The sequence below is a fragment of the Lepidochelys olivacea genome (assembly GCF_965140295.1).
Source record: "Lepidochelys olivacea isolate rLepOli2 genome assembly, chromosome: 8".
NCBI lineage: Eukaryota > Metazoa > Chordata > Testudines > Cheloniidae > Lepidochelys > Lepidochelys olivacea.
The window spans coordinates 36,294,476-36,311,078 of NC_140418.1; the positions used below are offsets into that span (position 1 = coordinate 36,294,476).

At 46.5% G+C, this 16,603-nt stretch overlaps 1 protein-coding gene across 3 annotated transcripts in view; it reads left to right on the forward strand.

The window, feature by feature from the left end:
• The window catches only part of PSD2 (pleckstrin and Sec7 domain containing 2), a 148,244-nt gene extending 132,476 nt beyond the window's left edge, over window positions 1-15,768 (forward strand). For all 3 annotated transcript variants that reach the window (XM_084636393.1, XM_084636394.1, XM_084636392.1), the window contains exons 12-15: window positions 6,434-6,591; window positions 8,489-8,633; window positions 11,481-11,624; window positions 14,060-15,768. In XM_084636393.1, coding sequence (XP_084492519.1) covers window positions 6,434-6,591; window positions 8,489-8,633; window positions 11,481-11,624; window positions 14,060-14,266 — 654 coding nt within the window. In that variant the 3' untranslated portion in view covers window positions 14,267-15,768. The remainder of the gene's footprint in view (window positions 1-6,433; window positions 6,592-8,488; window positions 8,634-11,480; window positions 11,625-14,059) is intronic.
• Window positions 15,769-16,603: the final 835 nt, after the last annotated feature.

Genomic DNA, 16,603 nt, shown 5'->3' on the forward strand with positions numbered 1-16,603 from the left:
CTACAACAACGCTGATGATGATGCACCAACCAGCACGAATGTTTGCGTGAAACTCCTCCAAAGGCTGCAAGGAATGCTTCGATCTGAATATCTATCAGTTTTCACTGAAATTTAAATAAAAACACTGATTGAAAAAAGAACAGGAGTTCTTGTGGCACCTTAGAGACTAACAAATTTATTAGAGCATAAGCTTTCGTGGGCTACAGCCCACTTCATTGGATGCATAGAATGGAACATATAGTAAGATATATATATATATATATACAGATAAGTAGGAAATTACCATACAAACTGTGAGGGGCTAATTAGTTAAGATGAGCTATTATCTGCAGGAGAAAAAAACTTTTGTAGTGATAATCAAGATGGTCCATTTAGACAGTTGACAAGAAGGTGAGAGGATATTTAACTTAAGGAAATAAATTCAATATGTGTAATGACCCAGCCACTCCCAGTCTCTATTCAAACCCAACTTAATGGTATCTAGTTGGCATATTAATTCAAGCTCAGCAGTTTCCCGTTGGAGTCTGTTTTTGAAGCTTTTCTGTTGCAAAATTGCCACCCTTAAATCTTTTACTGAGTAGGATTGCTACTAAATTTTTGGATTTACAGGCCTCAATTCAGCAAAGCGATTAAGCACGTGTTTAACCTTAAATCCAAGTTCAAAATGGTATTAGGGGCCTGAACTCATTGACGTCACTGACAGTCTTTCCATTGATTTCAGTGGGCCTTGGATCAGGGTTTAAGTGCTTTGTTGAACTGGGGTGGGATTGCATTTGTGTTTAAGGTCAAACAGAAGCATAGGGGTTTGGTGAATCAGGATTATCGTGTAGTCCAACTCTAGACGGTGTCTGTGTGAACATGGCATTTTACAAACCTTGTCCGATCTATGCTGAGTCTGATTTGCCCTCTATAACTAAACTTGTATTGCACATTACTCCTCTTCGTTGTGTAGAGCCAGCAGAGCTATGGGAGACAGAGCACTCTAGTCTCCCTCATGCATCACTGACAAAATTGTCTATTACTTAGCCAATCTTACAAAGACATATGACTATGTGTATATTTAGGGTGACATCGAGACACTATGACTTCAGTGGGATTCCATTATTATCTATTATTATTATTGTTGTGATAGCATCTATGTACCCCAGTCAGGGATCAGGGCCCTGTTGTACTAACTGCTTTACACACGTATAACAAAGAGTGGCCCCAAAGAGCTAATACTTGGCAGGATCTGGCCCTAACTTCCAAATGCAGAACCTACCATCGATGATGATGCACAAGCCAGAAATGACCTAGCTTCACACTCAAACCCCAGGGCCAGCAGTCGGAAAAACTATCTTTTGACTTGTGAAGTAAGCACATTTGATGCTGAAATCAGCAAGGGACAATAAATGTGGAAGCCAATGACATTCGCGTTACAGTCCCCTTTTCAGAACAGCGTCGCACTTTCTTTTTAAGATTATCCCTTTGACTTCCCCCCCCCCCCCCCACACACACACACTGTAATTTCATTGTCACTTGTTTCTGCAGGGACTGGAAGCAGATGTGTCAATAACCAAAGAAGTTATTCTTGCCATATTTCCGGCCCTACTGGAAATCTCACTAGAGATCCTGCTCTTGTGAGATTCCCAACCCAGTTTTGCAGACCCAAAGGTTTTAAGTATTGGAGAAGCATCTGAACACTTGGGTAGCTCCCTGGACCTTTTGAAGTTCATGAAAATGTATATATAGTACATTGGCCTTGTGTGTGGTCATGTCTCACTCTGGTTGTCTATCTGGCCGACTGAGCAGTTGGTTCCACATTGCGTTGTGGGAGGTGTAATCTTCCCAGCAGCCTTGCTCATCAGAGACAATGGGGGCCCAAATGACAACTCCCATAAAGCAATGCACTAGAGAAATGCAGTTTAATTTTTTTAAACTGATTTCTATTCTATGCAGGTTCTTATACCATACTTATTATCATAGTATCTGAAAGTTGTAGTATCTAATTTGAAAGGAAGCCTTTCTGGTTAAATTCATTTAAAAATATTCCAATTCAGGTCAAACTGACGCTAAACAAAATATTGCATTTAGATTTTCCTAACAGAACATTGAAAATTTTCAGCAAAACTTCCCATGGAATTCAGCAAAATTTCCCACAAAAAAATTCAATTTTGGAGACACCGCATTTTACATTGGAAAATCATAGTGACAGTTCCTGATCAGCTGTATCCCTTCCTATAACAAAATACAATGTACTTATGAGCAAACCTGTGCTCTTTTAGCTCAGACCATAGACACTGGCCTTTTTGATGCTGTGGGTCCTGGATTCAATTCCTGTTGTCGACCACAGCTCTGTATGGATATGGCCATGGTTTGTTACATGGTTTTGTTACATGAGATTTCAGCAGCTCTAGGGTGGAAAAAAACTGCAATCATTTTAAACCAGCCCCATGATGTGCTGTGATGTTAGAATTCTTTAGGAAAATCAAATTGCCACACACTAAGTCACCACTGTAGGGAAAAGCCCCGCAATATTGCATCCCATTCAGCAGTATGCAGCCAGGTCCCTGCCTCCTTCCGCCCCAAGGTGATGCAATACTGAGATTTTCTTTGCGGTTCACCTTTAAGGAGTCAGCCACCTCAAGGTAGGAATTTGCTGCCAGACTTTTCTTGGCATGGTTCCTTTTAGCATCTCATCACACGAGGCCTCGTGGTGTATGTGCTCATACACGTAGCAACATTTCAAACCAGATATTTTTGTGCTGACTGCTTCAGAAAAGCTGCTTTCAGGCACTTTTACAGTCAGAAACACAGCTCTGTATTAATGGACCCTGCTCACTCAACATCTGGCATCTGCTCACTGTCTGGCACTGCTGCTACTTCCCAAGCACAAAGATGCTGGTACTCCTGTTAGCCCTGCAAAGCCACTGCAGGTATAGGAGAGCAGCTGGGTTCTGAGCACAGAATGGCAATGATGTCAGTGGTAGAGAGAACACAGAATGATTTTTTTCATCCCATGTTGAATAGGTAGCTCTGGGAGCTAGGGAAAAATATATTTTGGCCTCTAATGTGATGTGTTGTGAGAGTCACCTTGAGACACCAGAGATGGGGCCTCTGGGTCACTTGCCAGGATCATATAGATTATATCTCACCTAATCAATTCCCTGCCATTTCAGGGAGCCTCGCACATTGGTGCACCTTGGTCCCTCCTGTTCTCTGCCTGTGGTGCACAATAGTTTAGTCTCCCGAGGGCGGAGATACTGTGCTTTCAATCTGATTGTTAGCTCGGTCTGGGGGTAGTCTTTAGAGCCCTGTGATCTCCAGGAGGTCAGACTAGCTGATCTGGACGTCCTGTCTGGCCTTAAACACTACAAGATGGAAACCACCAATGGACCCTTGGCAGCCCCTTTTCCAGCTAAGGCCCTGAGCCTGGCCATGGATACATCTGCCCCCAACTCTCAGCACAGGAGCAGTGCCCCTGGCATCAGGGGCACTTAATGGTAAGCACGTGTGGAAAGCATTTTCAGGCTTGGTGCCCAAAGCCAAGTTTTTAATAATGCCTTTACTGAGCTATGTCCATTTACAGCAACTGTGTGATGGCAAAACCAGGAGGTTGTAGTGCTTTTACTCAAAGGCATTGTTATGGGAAGAGGAGAGAGGCACCTAAAGAAGAGGGCATATGGCCTACCAAGCCAGCTGTATGCAGACCATCCTCCATTTGCATCATCCCCTCCTCCAGTAATTAATCTCAGTGTTTCACTAGACTTCCCCAGTGAGTAGGCCTGGCTCCTCAAAGGCATGTAGCTCCTGCTGAAACCAATGGGAGTTCTTCTTGTGTGGCATCTCCTTGTGGCAGCGGGTCACAACCATGGCAGCCCATTCTGTGCAATCCTCTACCAATTTCCTTGTGGATGAATGGTCCTTTTGATCCGCCCAGGATACCACATTGTCCATCCAAGATCTCCTTTTTCTGCCCCCTGTTCTTCTGCCACCAGTGCCCCTTCAGCACACATTGCCCACCGAACCCCTTAAAATGTGCCCTGCGCACTGAACTTTTCTTTTCACAAGATCTCTGACAAGCATTTGCTGAATTCCAGTAATCTCCAATACTTTTCCCTTGGTGACATGGTCTGTCCACGGTCTATAACACCACAGCTGGAAGGATTGTAGTTTCATTATTATCAATTGTTTGAATGTCCATGTTTCACAGCCGTAGTTTAACAAAGACCGAAAATGAGTTTTTAAGTGTCGGAAATTACCCATCAGCTTTATGTCCCTACTCAGCAGATGTCTATTCTTTGGAAATCAATGGGAGACAGGCATCTAAATGCTTTTGAGGATCTGAGCCTTTGTCCCTTTATGTTGCCTTTTGCCTGTCTGTGTTTCCTGTTTGCTCGTAGGGTAAGTCTACACTGTAATTAAAAACCCGCAGCTGGCCCATGCCAGCTGACTCAGGCTCAGGCTGTGGGGCTGTTTAATTGCGGTTTAGATGTGGGTTCGGACTGGAGCCTGGGCTCCAGGACCCTGTGAGGTGGAAGAGTCCCAAAGTTGGGGCTCCAGGCCGAGCCTGATGTCTACACTGGAATTAAACAGCCCCTTAGCCTGAGGACAGCAAGCCCAAGTCAGCTGGCACAGGCCAGCTACAGGTGTATAACTGCAGTGTAGGCATCCCCTTAGCTTCCCTGTAACCACACCCCGGTGTGTGATTCCATGAGCACTCACAAGCTAAGTGGATTTGATCTGTATTTAGATAGAAGACCTGTAAAGAGCATATCATACTGTAGGTCAGTGGGCCCCAAACTGTGGGGCATGCCCCCCAGGGAACACGAAAGCATGTTCGGGGGGGGGCACACAGCAGGGCCCAGGCTAGCCCCGGGGGGCAGGGAGGGAGCGCCACCCAGCCCCACTCCGCCACCCAGCCCTGCTCCAGTCCCAGTTGCAGCCCACCCTCCACTCCACCCTCAGCCCACCTCTGGCCCCAGCCGCAGCACCGCTCCACTCCCTGCTCCACCTCCAGCCCAATTCTGCTCTCATTCCCGCTCCGCCCCGAGGCCAGCTCCCCCTCTAGCCCCAACTCCTCCCCATCCCCAGTTCCGTCCCGGCTCCACCTTCTGAGCCAACCGTGCAGTAATGGGGGGGCATGGACAGAGTCCCTTACTGGCGAGGGGGAGGGGTGACAGGAAAAGTTTGGGCACCGCTGCTGTAGGTGCTGCTGACTCATGAGGTGGCTCCTTTCTTTCTTATTCAGTGCCCCAGCAAAGTGCTGGGGACTCAGTGCTGCTGGAGGTGTCATCTCTTGTTGAGCCATAAAACCAAGATCCCTTTTCTCTGTCATCCAAGATCTCCTGGCTGTTCTCATAAGAACAGTGGGGTTACCACACTCTGGCCAGGGTAACTACATTCTTCCTCCCGAACACTCCCGGCAGCTTCAGTTGGATACGGTTTACTTCCTCACTTCCTGTCCTAAACAGCTGTACAGTGTTGCCGTGCACAGCTGTGGTCTAAAGGGGCTGCACTGTGAGTGGGACTTAATGCATTAAAAGGGTGAAATTCATCCCTGGGCAGAGGTCAAGCAGCACCCGTTAAGGTCCATATACGCCTTATTTTGAGGACTGAAGGGGAGTTTAAATGCACAGGGGTTAATTTCTCATCTTTGTAAGGCACTGTGTGATCTGAGGACAAAAGTGGCAACAGCAATGCGGATATATTAATTATTTATTATGATTATTTTCATTAGTTTTGAAATCGCCTGCATTTGGGAAAACTCTCTGAGCCCCAAGGGAGTGAAATGACTTTGTTGCAATTTGCCAGGGCTCCTGTATTGGATTACACAAAGGAACATGCCAACTAAAGTGGCATGAACATCTCGGGGCTAATATTTAGAGAGCTGCAAGACACAGAGGGGAGGGTAAGCAATTCAAACCTGACCTCCAGTCAGCTTTCTTGGGTTGTGTCTGAACGTAGTGCAGGGACTCTCAATGCACATCTGAATGGAGAGATCCCTTCAGCTCCAAATGGTTAATACTGCGCTTCCTCCTATTGCAAGGGAAAGCGTTGGGCCAGATCTTCTCTGTTGATGTAAATCAGTGTAGCTCCAGAAGCCCATGGGCTGAAGCCAATTTACAGCAGCTGAAAATCAGTTCCTTTCACTTTCAAGGGGCTTTATTCATGTGAGTAAAAATTTCAGGATGTAACTCCATATTGTCCGTTCTCTGACAGGCTGTGGGTATGTGGCACCTGACAGTTTCCTGGTGAATGTAATGATGGAAGAAGGTGCCAGAATTTTGTTAATTATTAGCATTATCATCCCGAGCACTTACTGTAGAGGGGAGCCTTTTCCTGGTCTCGGTACTCTGTCATTATGGCACAGGATAGAGAAAAGGGCAGGTTTGTTAAGGAAACCTACAGATGCCGGAGTTGTCATTATCCTATGAATGCTCCTTTGTGACAGGATGAATATAAACCTGACAAAGATCTCTCTGAAGTGGATCTGAAAAACGCCATCCGAGTTCACCATGCCTTAGCCACCAAAGCCTCTGACTACAGCAAAAAATCCAACGTGCTCAAGCTGAAGACAGCCGACTGGAGAGTTTTTCTCTTCCAAGCTCCGTGAGTACCGTAGCGCAGTCCAGGTGACTCCCATTTGGTTGATTTTATTCCTTATGTGAACAATACCAAGCTGGGACTCAAGGCTGGTTTCTGGGAACCAGCAGTTTTTGGGGGTGTAATAAGGGATCAAATTGAATGGTCGTGTTTTAAATCACCTTGCACAGGGGAAAATGATGGTGCAAAGTAGTGGACAATCCTTGATGTGTAGGAGTCAGATCCTGAGCTCCTTACTCAGCTGTTCCTTAGCCCTGACTTAAGGACCATTCCACTGACTTCAGATGGGGTTTAGCCACCTGAGGACTGAGCAGAAGAAGAGTAAGGAGCTCAGGAAGGATCTAGCCCTAGGGTTGTAGGACATGAGTGCCCCACTCCAGTCATTGGGCTTATCAGTTCCCAGATCTGGTGAGGCCTGTGCTGAGCCCACAGTCACATGCAGGACTATTGACTAGGCCCCAACTCCTTGTCAGTTCATTATTCTGGTCTTGTTTTCATTTGTGTAGGGGGGCCATTTTCTCCAGCCTCCGCACTTGCTGGTTCCTTTCAGGACCAAAAGGCGAAGGGCCACAATGCTGTATGCCTGATTCTGGTCTCACTTACTTGGTTCTACACTGGGGTAACTCCACCAAATTCCATGGCATTATTCCTGATTTACACTGCTGCAAGGGAGATGAGAATCAAGGCCTGGGAGAATCAGGCTGTTTACAGTGTATTTCCAGTCAGAACAGAAGCCAGAGGTCCCGGCCCAGTTGCACAGACTCAGGAGCCTGATTCCGATCTCTGTTACACTAGTGCAAATCAGGCGTAACTTCCATTGCAGTTACAGCAGCATAAAACCAGTGCAAGTGAGATCAGAATCAGGCCTTGGGGAACTGCAGCATCGGGATAAGGCTCTGGGATGTGGCGCACTTCTCTGCCCCTCTTGTGCTTTGCCTTCAGCTACCACGGACAGCACACAGTCGCCGGGATGCATGCCCACCTGGCAGGAGGCAGGGTCTACAGCAGAGCTCATTGTTAGGTTTGCACTTTTGGATGACTTGGCAGGACATTCCATGCTTAAGGCCCAATTCAGTTACAAATGTGTCTTGCTTCCATGACCTCACTTGAAGGGAAATGGAATGTATTTCTCACTGGACTGGCCCAGCCGTGGGTGATCAGGTAAGCCAGAGCTCACACTCCCGGCTGTGCTTATTTGTTTCTAACTCCTCAGTAGGTGCTCAAATCCTGTGGCGATTTTGCCTCTCCTAGGCTCTATGTGATTAAAGCCTCTGGCAACTGCTAATAGGAAAATGGAGTCTGTCACCTCTAGGGTCGTCTGTCTGGATCTAGCCCAGGTTGGTAGCGATCACCAGGGCTGAGACCAACCGATCTTCTTGACTGCTCGGTTGGAGTGAGTCCATAGTGAACAGGATTCCACAGCATTAAAATCCCCACCACAATCCGCAATGTTCCACGCCTTTGTTCGCTGTCTCATCAGAAAAGCCAGGAACTGAATGGACCGTAGACTCAATTCCCCTCTCAGCCCAGGAGACAGACTGTGCAGAACCAGGGCAGAGCCCATAGATGGGAAGCTGGCATTGCTGCATGGCCTGGGGATAAAACCGAATGGCGTAGGTCAGTCTTTGTGGACAAACTGGAGGCAGAGAGCTAGAGTTTTAGTGGCTTTCACTGGGACAATTTACAGGGGGAAAGGGAAACAAAACTGACAATCCCGTACACAATAAGGAACCAGTTCCAATTAGCTGGTAATCTGCTCAGTTCCAAACCTGACAAATCCAAGGAACGCAGAAAAACAGGGCTTCAAAGCAAGGCTGCATGAGAACGGGCTGCCTTAGAACCAACTGTAATGCATGCAGGGCTGAGCGCAGTGATAGAAACAAACTCTCTCTCCCCGTCACAGAAGCAAAGAAGAAATGCTCTCCTGGATACTGAGAATAAACCTAGTGGCTGCCATTTTCTCTGCCCCTGCCTTCCCAGCTGCCATATGCTCCATGAAGAAATTCTGCCGTCCCCTCTTGCCATCTTCAATGACTAAGCTGTGCCAGGTAATGCATGCACGAGGGGGAGGGGCTGGAAAGCAGGTCAGTGCCAAGCATGAGATTCTGGGGGCTGCTGGGTATGCTTTTGGATGTGGCCAGGGTAGATCTGCTGCTTGTTTCAGGTTCATTCCCAGCCTTCATGCAATTAACAGATAAATGTTTTCCTGTGAGTCACACCCACCTATCTGCAGGGCTGAGATTGAGGGCCAGTCACACACCATGGCAAATCACAGGGTCCGATCCTGGCTCCTAATGTGTGTACCTATATGCCACTGCTGGATCAACCTGCATACGCTGAAAGGTGCCTGCCTAAGTCTATAGAGGCTGGAAGGGCAGTGGACATGGTTAGAGTGGGCACGGTCTCATGAAAACCTGGGTATGCCTATGTGCTCAGCCAGTCATGCATCGCACACTTTGTTCCACCCCAGAGCAGGAATAAGATACCCACAGGGCATGTGTTTTGGTAGCGGAGTATCCTGTTGTTACTAAAGGGTGACCGATTAGCCCACTGGTGCACATGGCCACATTCAAGGAGAACACTCAACCTGCTGGCTTCATGGCTGGTTGTTCTGGCCCCCAAATCCTTCCTTCTCAGAGAGCGTGTCACCCATTGCTCAGTGCATTTCCCAATATCTCACCATTTCCAGGGGCAAAGGGCACAACCCTATTCCCATTGACCTCCATGGTGAAACTCATGTGGATTTCAATGGAGCCAAATTGGGCCCTCAATGCCCAGTAATTGGTAACTTTTTTTGTAAAGTGCAGCCAGGAGTGGTTATCTGGTTATTTTTCAGGCAGCTTTGTTGGCTGTCCTGTGATTGGCAATCCATGCAGCATGCAGAAGTCATCTCTGCCTCTTGTGGGAATGGCATCTGAAAGATAGACCCATTTAATTTTCAAGTCAGTATCTTATAGAGCCAATGTCCGACTACATTATTGTTACTAGCACTTAAAGATGCCCATTGAGAACTAGTTTAATAATCAGATGCCATATTTTGTTCTAAGGTGATCCAGCAGGGTTTTTCCATCTGTAATGTCTAGGATCCATTTCAGAGTCATTCTTGTTGCCCCTATTCATGCTGTTTTCTTCCATCATTTGCTGCCATGGCCTTGATGCTGCATCAGCCTGTCTCCCATGTCCATGGGCTCAGCTCTAGCCAGTCTTAGAATCCTGTAGCCATTGCTGTCTAGTTCTGTCCTGCTCCCTCTGGCCCTGTGCCCATTGGGCTATTCGGAATCATGCTCTTCAGGTGGTCAGGAATTTTTTCGTTGCAAAGTGCCACCAACACCAGACCTTTCTGCGGGCAATGGGAAAGTTTCTCAGAGATGGAGGCAGCACCCCAGAACAGCCTGGTGGTCAGGGCCCGCACCTGCAATAGGAGAGACCCAGCTTCAAGTCCTCCAGCTGTCTGCTCTGGAGCAGGGACCTGAACCACGTCCCAGCTGGCTCCCTTACCTTTGGGCTATGGTGCCAGTCTCTGCTGTCCTAATGAATATTTATCAGCTATACAAAGTGAAATAGGTGAGAAAAGGAGAGACAGCGAGAGATGGGGCTGACTCTAGCCAGTGGCTAGAACGTAGGAGATGCAGGTTCAAGTCCCTGCTCGGGATCAGGCAGAACAGGCCCTTTAACATGAGTTGCCCAGCTCCCTGAGGAGTGTCTGAACCAGCTGGCCATTCCGGGGCCTCTCTCGTGTCTTTGCATGAAAAATTCCAAAAGGCCTCAGTTTGGTTCCAGTGCAGAACAAAAACAAAATGCCAAAGCTCTCCATTCCTTTGTGAACCTGAACTGGTGTTCCGGCCAGCCCTAGCCGAGAGTGACACAGACCCTTGTTAGCAGCCTGGTCCTGCCTGCAGCCACCACTCCCCCTCCATTGCCATCATCCGCCTTTCTGCTCTGTGAAACCATCCCTGGGGTTCTTGGGCCTTTGCTCCTGGTATGGTGCCAATCAGAGTAACTAAACTCTCGCAGACTTTACCAGTGATCTTCCTCCCTGAACTGAAACCAGCACATTACTTCTGCCTGCAGGATCCTGTTCAGTGCTGCAAGCGCCAGCCCACGAAGGAGCTGAGGCGACTCCAAACTCCCATCTCATCAGGGATTAGAGCCCCAGGGAGAAAGTGGAGCAGCTGATCTGGGTAAACTGGTTCAGTGGTCTGGCAATGCCGGGAGGCAGTGCTGCTGGAAAATGCTCAGCTACTCCCGGGGCAGGTATCTGCTCTCTGAAATGTGCTTTTATAAGAAGCAGATATCATGTAGCTGGCACTGCTCTACAGAGAATACACACTGTAGCATTGTATAGGGCTCTCCAGTGAGCAGCGAATACAACACAAACACACCTCAGCAGCAAGGAGACAGAGCAATAATCTGGCCTCTACAGGAGTGAGCCCCGCGGAGGGGGATATCACCTTTAGCCAATGAGATACCATGTCACAAGGACAGATATACTGCAGCTCAGAGGGGGCTGCCTAGTTCTGCTGAAGGAGCAAGACACAGGCAGCTCCTCGATGGATGCCAGGAGCCTAAATCCCATTGAGGAGCTGGACCTCAGTTCAGGAAACAGTCCGTTCTGGATAGGTGTTAAATGACACGGCCCAGTTCACGTTTGCATTACAGAGGTAGAGTAATGATCGATGGGTTTTGATCCTCCTCAGGGGCCCAAATTTTGGCTGCTACTTCTCAGGTGAATTTGGGAATTGAATGCATTAATTTGGCTCCAGGACTGAGCACAAGCCCAACTCCAGCTGGATGTTGCACGTCCTTGAAAAGAAGAATCCCACGTCTGCAATCTGGCATTGCCCTTGTTTTTGCATATTAGTACATCTGAACAGTTGACTTGCTTCTCTCCACAGGAGGAACAGCTGAGGTCCCATGAAAATAAGATGAAGCAGATTGCAGATGAACTAACAGAGCATAAATTACATCCTGTAGAGAAAAGCCTCAAGTCAAAAGAGGCTGAAGAATATAGGCTGAAAGAGCATTACCTAATATTCGAGGTAAGGGAGCTTTCATCTTTCTTGTGATAAATGAGTCCTTGGACAAATCTGATGGGAGTTGATAAGCCTGGTATAGCTACTGTGTGTGTGTGTCTGTGTGCGTGTGTGTGCAGGGGTCTGTGTGTATTTGTATGGGTGTGTGTCTGTGTGTGTGTGTGGGGGAGGGTCTGTGTGCATGTGCATGTGTCTGTGTGCGTGTGTGTGGAGGGGTCTGTGTGTGTCTGTCTGTGTGCATTTGTATGGGTCTGCATGTGTGTGCGTCTGTGTGTGCGTGCATGTGTCTGCATGTATCTGGGTGTGTGTCTGTGTGCGTGTGTGGTTCTGTGTGTGTGTGTCTGTGTGTATGTGTGCGCGTGCTCGGCAAGGCCCATGGAGACAGGCAGGGCAGTATATACTGATGGCAATGTTCTTCTTTTGGGCACTGAAATTTAAAACAAACGATTTTCTTTATTAATTTTCAAAACTGACAAAAAAGAGAGAAATCAAACCCCAGCCTACTGTCCTGGCACCTGAACTGTCCCTCTGTCCTGCAGGAAGGAGATGGGCAGACCCTCTGTCTGGACCAGAGTGGGGGCTAAGGTTGGCTTTAAGAAACCTGTACAGACCCCCAGTCCTGGGTCTAACTGGTCTCACTTACACTAACTGCCAGCAGTTCCAGGGGACCAGTCAATAGTTGGGTATAGAAAAACCATGGTCACGCCCCACTCCACCAGCCAGACACCCTACATTTGACAGGAGGAGTGGCACAAGAGCTGCTACAAGGATTCCAGGCTACCTACAAATTCTGCAATCTTGGAAGAGCACACAGAGAGCCAGAGCTTCCAGCTTTACTGGGTGTGACCCGAGATTACCCAGGAAGTCAGTGTCAGAACCAGGACCAGAAACCAGGTCTCTTAGCCTTGTGTACAATCTATTAGACCCACAATCACAAACAGAATGTCGGTTGCCTCAGTGGAAAAGGACACACTTCCTTGTTGGCAAAAATGGCTTAAACCAGTGGTTCTCAACCTTTCCAGATGACTGTACCCCTTTCAGGAGTCTGATTTGTCTTGTATATCCCCAAATTTCACCTCACTGAAAAACTACTTGCTTACAAAATTAGACTTAAAAATACAAAAGTGTCACAGCACACTATTACTGAAACATTGTTGGCTTTCTCATTTTACCATGTAATTATAAAATACATCCATTGAAATACAACTATTGTACTTGCTTGTCAGTGTATAGTATATAGAGCAGCATAAACAGGTCATTATCTGCATCTGAAGAAGTGGGGTTTTTTACTCACAAAAGCTTACAAAAACTGTTAGTCTTTAAGGTGCCACTGGACTCCTCATTTTTTTTATGGATACAGACTAACAAGGCTACCCCTCTGATAATTGTTTGTATGAAATTTTAATATGTACTGACTTCGTTAGTGCTTTATTTGTGGTCTATTGTAAAATGAGGCAAATATCTAGATGAGTTGGTGTACTCCCTAGAAGACCTCTTCATATCCCATGGTTGAGAACCACTAACTTAAACCTCTCACCTACGCTGCTGGGTTCTGAAATGCAGGGTTCTCTAAGAAAAAGTATCTGGGCATAGGTCCAGTAAGGAAAACCCTGATGGATGGAGCCACATGTGTCAGTAACTAAAGATGCCCAAAGAGGGATTGGGGTAGAAAATACTGAGCACTTGAGAGTGACATTAGAGTGAAGAATGGCCCATCCTCATCTGAACTTCACCCCTATGCAGAGAGCCAGCGCCGTGTATCAGTTACTCATCAAACAAGGGAATGTCACCCTGGGAGCATGGCGCTCCAGTCTGGGCAGCTCGCAGAGGTTATGAAGATCCAGCAAAAGCAGTGAAGATGGTGCAGAAGGACCTACACGTTACAAGGAACTGCAAAAACTGACCTAATCTAGCCTTGAAATTAAATATGAAGCACAAAAGGAAAATGGAGCAGTCCCTCCTTTTTATACTAATATGAGAATAAGCCACTATTTAAGGGTAATCATGAACCAGTTAATGGCACACAGCTAAATCTAAAATCATATTAGAGCTAATACTTCCTCCTACAGATTGTAGTTACCATCACAAGTCTTAGAGTCAAACACTGTTATGGTTACTGGATAATTTTACTGCAGTGTTGGTGTATTTACCTATGGGTAGGTGAAGGCTTATTGCACATTGGTCACAGAATAAGCATATTGCTATTAACAATGATCCCACTCTTTGCTTTGATTCCCACTTTGCTTGTATGCCACAAGGTTGAGTCAATCCATGTCGTTCCCCTGCCTGAAAGCAAATGGGTTCGCCTGGTGCATTGTTGTATGCCGGTGATAGATGATTGCCCCAGCTTGTTCTTGGATACCTTCAGTGTTCTCAGCATATCTTTGCCCCACTCCTTCCCTATTACCCAGCTGTTTGTCCTGTTCTGTTTCCCTCTGCAGAAGAGCCGCTACGAGACGTACATTAACTTGCTGTGCGTGAAGATAAAAGTTGGAACGGATGATCTGGAGAAAATCGAAGCCAGCCTTTTCATGGTGGAAGCTGATGACATCTCCTTGCGGAAGACACATTCAAGCCCTTCCCTGAGCCAGGGACACTTGTCTGTACACAGCAAGGTGGAAAAGGACGTTATAGAGCAGAACACTTAACAGGTAACGCTAGTGCGGGCGAAACCAATCAGTGAGGCTTAGTACTCCTTGACTAGATCGATGAGCACAATTATACCTAGGAAATCATATGAACAAAACCGGTAGACATACAAGACGTGGTTTCTGATCCAGCGGAAGAAATCAAAGAAGCTTTAGTTTACACTTTGCTAAATTTTTTCCAGTGCCCTGACATTTCAGTGTCATTGACTCTCTACTTTCTCTTCACATCTGTTATCCCCTTCAGTGTTTCTTTTACTCCTGCTCCCTGTGTGCATGCAATAAAGGGACACATTCTTTGTACAAGGGCTGGGATGCTCATTCTCCAGCAGCTCTCCCCTACGTCACTGGAGTTCCCAGACTCCTGCAGTTTCTGGCAACATGGAGACACAACCAGTTCTTGGAGTCTAGAATCTGTTCCTTTTTAACAACCAGCAGCAGGTCTGCAGCACCAGCAGCACTTACAATGAAACAGCAGGAAGAAACACAACATCAAGGAGCAAAATTCTCCATATTGCAATAATACAGGTTCGGCGGGATATTTACTGAGAATCAAAAAGTGTTATTACCATGGATGTGCAAAAAGTGATCTGTGCATGGCAATAGTGATATCCCGGGCACTATTGCTTGGTTTTTATACATATAAATATATATAAATAAATATATATAAGGAAACTTTAAAAGGGTTTTGAAACTGGATGTCTAAGTCCAACACTGCGAAGGCAAGATGGCTGGGAAGCATCGTCAGGAAGGCGATTCGAGATTACAGGGGGCTTCATAACATAGCAGAATGTTTTTAAAAATGCAGTCGCCTCTGTTTCTTTTTCGTTTTGCAATGAAGTTCCATATGGCTTTGCTGTGCCACACTGCGCTACTGTTGACGCTTATTAAACTTAAATAGCTGACCTACTGCTTCTTTTGTGTCCATAACTTCAGCAGCTTTGGATGGAGGCCCCATCTGAGCAGCAGTCCTGCAGATACAAGCTTCGCTACGTGACTGGGGCAGGTGGGAAACCTATCTCCTGTCCACTTGTATTGTACTGAACTCCATTTTGCTGAGCATACTGTACTCTTTCAACGGGATATTGTGTTTCTGTTTCATTCTGTTGTCTGTGGTCCAATTATTTGCTGTTGTAATAGAGATGATTCCACTGCATTTCAAAGGCCATGGCACTTTATTTATTTATTTTCATTTCATTTTCCAGGCATGTTCACAGGAACCAAGTTCCGGTTTTAAAGGATCTTGTAGCTGCTAATTACAGTAATTTACAGTTTCTATTTTTGCAGCTTTTTTTTAAGGAAAAAAAAGAGATTTGTTTGGACTCTTGTCAACTTTTGAGAGTTTATAGACTATTGAGTTTCCATAATGTTTCTTACCACTTAAAAAGCCCCCACCCAATTTTACCTCTTCTTTTACCTCACCTCTTCTTTTGGTCTCTTTGTTTCTTTGTACAGTTTGATAGTTTCTTTGAAAGGATGCACTAAGAATCATGTCAAACAAAGAAATAATAATAAAGCTGAATCTGTTGAGAAAGAGAATTGGTCTGAAATAACATTCTCACTCAGGCTCATAGTGTGTAATGATTTCCAGTGTCTTCCCAGGTACTGAATTCTTGAATTTAGATATAATTACATGGTCACACGTAGAAGTGTCACCGCTCTAGCCTTAAACTCCACTTGTTTAGATGAAATTCTGGCCCCATTTAAATCCATGGCAAAAGTCCCATGGCTTCAAAGGAGCCAGATTTTCTGCCTAGGTGTTTCCTCCTGGGGTGAACAATGGGATCATTAGCCTATCTCCTGAATAGGATGCCCCATCAGTGCTAGGGAGGAAGGGTGTCCATTTAATATGATCAACCTATGCTTTCGTCACTTCGCAAGTCCCAGTTCCCTCTGCAGACATGTAGATATCTATAGGGGTCAGCGAGACTTGAACAGCTGCATTTTCTGTGGATTCAGAACTGGCTGCATGTTTGATGGGAGCTCTGTGGCTCCAGCCCATGCCTCTCCCTGTGCGAATCAAGTGGCTGCATTATTGTTATTTATTATTGGTGCCTAGAGACCCTTACCAAGATTAGGGCCAGGAGTGGCCCGTGTTATTTTGCCAGCCAGGGTGGGAAATGTTTTCAGCGCCCTGCAAAAGCCCAACCAATCAGTGAAGCAAAACCAGCCAACCAATCAGAATGGAGGCGGGGGGGGAACCCCAAACCCTGGAAGGAGGCACCCAGGGTGCCTTACCTGCTCACCCAGCCTTAGAACTGGCCTTTTTAGGGCCACTGCGTGCTAGGCATCATACAATCACATAGGGAAAGACAGCCCTTGCACTGGAGAGCCTGTGTC